The following is a 6000-nucleotide window of genomic DNA, read 5'->3' on the forward strand; positions in this document are numbered from 1 at the left end:
TTTTCCAGGCTTCCGTGCTGCGTTTCCAAATTTCGTCCCATCACTGGCGACGCCTTCTATATTTCATCCCACAATTTGGCCATATGTAAACGTTTTCGCCAGTCCCATCCCTCCAAGTTTTGTCCCATATCAATTGGCGACAGGGTTTTTTCTGGCTCCATCGTCTCCTCTGGCTCCAATGCACCTCCAAGATCCGTCTCAGAACATTTGGCGATGTCATACTTCCTTCTGAACTCAGTTTTTTTATCAATCCTAGGTAGACAGTGTTTTCTTTACGGCTCAGGCCTCGATGTTTTCGTCGCTGCACTGACGGCAGTTTTCAACATTTTCATCCCACTACAGACGATGGCTTCCACATTTTCGTCCCACCACTGGTGATGGCTTCTACATTTCATCTCACAATTTGGTGATGAGGGTGCAAACTCCCATTGACTCCAGCGCCGCTGCTGCCCACAGCATCACTGCGCAAAGTTTCGTCCCATCAACTGGCGACGTGGAAGAACATTTTTAGTTGTGTTCGGCACTGTCGTTAGCTCCTGCGCTGCGTTCCAACGTTTCGCCCCATCAACTGGCGACCATTTAGCAGAATTTTTCATAGGCTCCAACACTATCTCTGGCTCCAGTATCTCCACTCAACGTTTCGTCCTATCCAATGGCAACTAGTATGTTCGCGCTTGATAGAGAAATGACTCTCCAAATCCCTTCCATCTTACACACCATGCAGCTGACACACAGACTCATTTTGTAGAAGCTATCCCTGATCAGTACGACACCAGAGGTATGCAGCTGCTGTCCCTGGCATGCCTGCAGGGTCAACCATCTTTGGAAAGCGACACTGCAGCTCCCTCCTTCTGGCACAGCCCCAGTCCTTCGACGATATGTTTCCCCATGAATTGACCTCTTGGCGACTCCCACCAGTAAACCTCCACTATCACATCTGTTCCCTTTCCCCTGCCCCAGCCAATGCCTAAGTCACATAGGCAATTACTGACCCTTTTATCTCTGTTTAATCTACACACACATTTTAGGACTATCCTTTACGTGTCTAATATCAGGAACGTTCAAAAAGAAACGAGCTGGAGGCATTATTACATAAACCAATGCCTGTATGTTAGAAGTACTGACCCTGGCTGTTGAGATACTTGTTTCACTGTGACACAAGGCGGTGAATGGCTGTCTGATAAAATTCCTGGGGCTGCGATGTTAGCCAGATCTGTATGTACAGCTGGACGTCGTCGTCCGTGGTGAATCGTTTGCCCCTCAGAACCTTTTTAATGTGACCACAAATGGCGTAATGACAGGGAGAGAGGACCGGACTGTATGGAAGGTGGCTGAGAACCTCCTATTTGAATTTCTGCAGGAGTGCCGGGACTGTGTTGGCCGTATGAGGCTTTGCATTGCCTGCTCATTTTGATTTGATCGCTTGGCGAAGGGTGGTCAAGGTTGTCCAATGTTGCAGGAAGTGAACTAGAAGAACGTCAGCATAACTTTTCCTGCACTCATATGGATGGTCTTGGATCTTTTTGGTGGCGGTGACCCTGGATGCTTCCACTGGAGACTTTTTCGCTTTGATTCTGGTTCCAGGTGATGACACCATGACTCATTTCCAGCTACCATTCGTACCAGGAACGCATTCCCTTCCCGAGCATAGCGCTGCAGATGAGCAAGACAGTGGGTCATTCGACATGCTTCTTGGTGTGGTTGAAGACTGTGGGGCACCCATTGGGCACACACTTTGGACATGTGCAGTCGTTCCTTCATGATGGTGTGAACACTTCCGAAGCTCAATCCGACAACAGCGGCTATGGCTTTCGCTGTCACTCTGCGATCCTGCATAATCAGTGCATCTACCAGCTGGACGATGTCATCGGTAATGCAGTGTGGTGCTCCAGACTGTGCATCATCGGCTAACGACACCCGTCATCCATGAAGTGCTTGTGCCACGCGTTGACCCTTGCAAGGGACATGCAGTGTTCGCCGTACTCTCGTGACATTCGTCGATGAATGTCTCTTCCTCCTACTCCTTCCGCTGTCAGAAAACGAACAACACCTTTTTGCTCTTATTTTGACGCCTTCATGTCACTGTCTGGAAATCGACTGGCAGTGTTGGACGATCGATGCATGGTGCTGCTAGCTCTGTATAATCACGTGACGTGCACGCGTCCCTTCAGTGACGGGCTGTGAACTTCCACGCTCTGGTCGGTACCACACTTCGTTACACAAGTCACGATATCACCCCCCTGTCATCGGTTTGCTCATTCCAGACTCGCATCGTTTATATTTGAGCGCCCTTACACATGCGTTCGCTTACCGACACTTCAAGTGGTCCTGACATTCTGGAGCACAATTGTTTTGTTTGCATACTGCTCCCACATCCACCTATGCTCTCCAGGCACAATGTTATTGCATTATACATGCTACATACATTCAGAGGACAATAATTGTATTTGTCACGTGCTGTCACACTCTCATTCGCCCTCCAGGTACACTTTTCCTGTATCCTTTCCGTGATGCTCTCACACCTCTATCAGTCATCTGCATGCAGGATCCCATACTATGTTTGGCATCCTTGCAAATTCGCTCCAGCTAGCTCGCTCCTCAGCTGTTGCCAGTCTTGCCAACCACTCCAGGTCTACCCACGCCAGCCTGATGGTGAGTCCAGGAGCTCAGCCTCTGGACACAGCCGCTGGTCACATCACACGCAACTTCGTCAGGGTCAACGCTGCAAGTGACTCCTCTCCCTACACATCCATCGTCATGTGGGACGAGGAAGCTGGACCGATCGTCGTACATGACTTCGCCATCTCTACCCTGAGTGAAGGGATCCTGTGTCCGTTCTACGAAACAGTAACCTGCAAACCTGCAACTCTCACATCACTTTGTTGGTTACCATTCAGGCATCTTGCGCCGCAGCAGGTACAAGCTCCTGGAAGCGAAACAATGATGTATGGTCATCCAACATGTTGGTACAAGTCCCAGGCTACAACAACAACAACAACAACCATAAAAAACAGTATGTTGGTTTGTCGCCAACAGAGTCTCTTTCAGGCGCCATGAAAGACGTCAAGCCTGCCGGCGACACAGCGTGCTTCCACTACCAGAGCACTGCGATCACGACCACTATTTTTATACGTCGTCTCACCTGCCCACCAGTAGCTCATACCATATCCGCGGTCGTGACGGTGGTTAGACCAGCGCTTAACCGTGGGCTGGCAGTTCGGAATCAAGTTCGAATCACCCATTCCTTTGATTTTCCTGGGCTAGGCGCCAGATGCATCCCGAGCCCATCAGTCGGAGTCTCGCTAAGCTTCTAATGTGTGCCAAGCATAGGGCAGTGACTTTACATCTTCAGGCGTTGGCCTTGTACCAACTTAGTACCGATCGTGTGATTAACTTCTAGACATTCCAAGCAATTCTGGACTTGAACCTTTTGTTACTCACTTTTGTTTTTAGTGACTGAATCATTATTTGTCTTTCTTGTTTGGGACTTAAAGCACCAAAGAACTTTCATTTATGTATACATGTATAAATATTACACGCCACGAATAATGTTCCGATAAAGCAACTATAGATCGTTTACCTATATTTTTCGGGTAGATGTACTGACTTCTTTAATATTTTTGTGAGACTGATTGAATGCTTTAGAATTGTTGCTGGAAGATTTAGTGTATAATCATGTTTCTTTGTTGCAAGTCATAGACCGATATTCATCATTTATCATCTATTTCAACTCAATTGTTCACTTACACTGTGCAATGCCTGTAATGAGTAAAGCGTGTATTTTTTAGCTGGTAGAGTAAACGTTATGTAATACAATTACTTTATTTTTGCAGGAAAGTAGAAGGCGGCGATGGGGCTGGAAAGTGAGATGGGTCTGCGTTCGAGGAGCGTTGTTCGTCTATGAAAATGTAACAGAGTCAAATTATAGACAGTGTAAAGTAAAAATGCTTTGTACCAAACTTTTGTAGTGTTTGTAACAGGAACAAAAATTGTTTTACAGGTATCTTAATTTACTGTCAAATGAGTTTGTGATATAGCTTTTGCAAAGACAAACTGTTGTATCGTCAGCTAATGTACATTCTCAAGCATGACAGTTACAAGTGATATCCAAATATTTGAAAGTCATTAGTAGGTGACAGATTTCATTATCTACAATTATTGTTTGCTATACATGTAAAACGTGGTTTCCATTTGTCCAAACTGAATGAAACCATTGTAAAATTGTGTAATCAGTTTCATTATCACTACAGGGTCTAGGTTTTGAGCTATAAATCCATTTTCTCTCACACAACTGTCCCCAATGATGGGAACAAAGCAAACACACCAACCTCATAATGTATCTATTCTTGACTTAAATCACATCTTTTCAAGTTCAGTTCATAATATTACATACTGACACTAAAGAGTCAAGACGGATTACTTTTCTGATGATAGTAGCTTGCTTGTGCAAAGAGTAATATAAATAATATTCTGATTTCAAGCTGTTAAATTGGGACTGTAGTTCGGAGGAACAATGTATTCATTTTTAACGATATTTATTGCACAGTTATCCCTAAGCAGATCATTTCCTTTATTCGTGTTTTGCTTAAATGTTGTGCGAACAGGGGGCTGAGCACTATGCCACCGTATAAGCAGATACGATTAGTTTGATTATCACTGTCTCGTCGACACTTTACCTGTCTGTTACCGTTGCGCTGTAGTCAATTGATCCCTATTGCGATTGCACTTGAATATACGGTTTCCAGTACAAATTAATTAGGATATACACAAGCAATTATATTTTCAACGCATCTAATTTATTATCCTCGCATAGTGACTCGTTAGTTCTTAATTGATAGCTTGTATGTACTAGGGAATCATTTGAAAGTGACTATAGTATTTGGTAAGAAGCTCTGTCAAGTCTTTTTTAAGTAAATACTGGTGAAGGAAATTATCTGTCTATGAATTCTTAGACAGTTCTGTCTAGGTTTCTTTTCTGTGAAAAGTTACTTAAATGCTATTAAAGGTAGTGCGTAGAGCGAACATACATCACAGACTTGTAACACTTTACTACTTAAAAATCTATTCTGACCATAGTCGTTCAAAATTTTATAGAATGTCAGTGTTAAAAATAACAGTTTTCTCTCAATGATATGAAATCAGGAGCAGCAGCGAATACTACTTACGTAAACATTAATATTTCCGTCAAATGAAAATTACTTTCTTTATCACTATCTCACGGAGATTAAGCTAGGTGTCAAGTCAGCGATTTATTTTACTACCTACACTAGGCTTCTTTGGTTCTCTTTGTAAAATTCTCACCTCTTTTGCGTCTCATATCTTTGGAAAAATGTAACTAGCTTCATAATATTTATAACATTAATAGAATATATCTTTGAATTTCAAGTAATTTTCCTTTACATGTACATTTTTGTCACTTTTTAAAATAAGAGAGTCGTAATATAACGAAAAACACTTTGCATCATATTTTATGCGATTCCAACTACCTAGAGAATATTAAGAACCTTCGCTTTGTCTCGAATGAAAAACAGCCCACAGTTGCACTAACTATGTTTATTCTAAACCTTGACCATGATTTCTGTTATAATAATATAGCCTTCTTATTGTATCAGAAACCACGGTCATGGTTTACAATAAACATAATTATTATGCTTAATGGTATGTTTATTCTAAACCTTGACCATGATTTCTGCTATAATAATATAGCCTTCTTATTGTATCAGAAACCACGGTCATGGCTTACAATAAACATAATTATTATGCCTAATGGTATGTTTATTCTAAACCTTGACCATGATTTCTGCTATAATAATATAGCATTCTTATTGTATCAGAAACCACGGACATGGTTTACAATAAACATAATTATTATGCCTAATGGTATGTTTATTCTAAACCTTGATCATGATTTCTGCTATAATAATATAGCCTTCTTATTGTATCAGAAACCACGGTCATGGTTTACAATAAACATAATTAGTGCAACTGTGGGCTGGTTTT

General features: G+C 42.4%; 1 protein-coding gene across 1 annotated transcript in view; it reads left to right on the plus strand.

Annotated features, from left to right (window-relative positions):
- LOC126285308 (uncharacterized) overlaps window positions 1-3954 on the plus strand; it is a 51114-nt gene extending 47160 nt beyond the window's left edge. Inside the window, exon 4 of the mRNA XM_049984604.1 lies at window positions 3834-3954. Coding sequence (XP_049840561.1) covers window positions 3834-3835 — 2 coding nt within the window. The 3' untranslated portion in view covers window positions 3836-3954. The remainder of the gene's footprint in view (window positions 1-3833) is intronic.
- The last annotated feature ends 2046 nt before the right edge of the window (window positions 3955-6000 follow it).

Source organism: Schistocerca gregaria, chromosome 8, assembly GCF_023897955.1.
Source record: "Schistocerca gregaria isolate iqSchGreg1 chromosome 8, iqSchGreg1.2, whole genome shotgun sequence".
Taxonomy (NCBI): domain Eukaryota; kingdom Metazoa; phylum Arthropoda; class Insecta; order Orthoptera; family Acrididae; genus Schistocerca; species Schistocerca gregaria.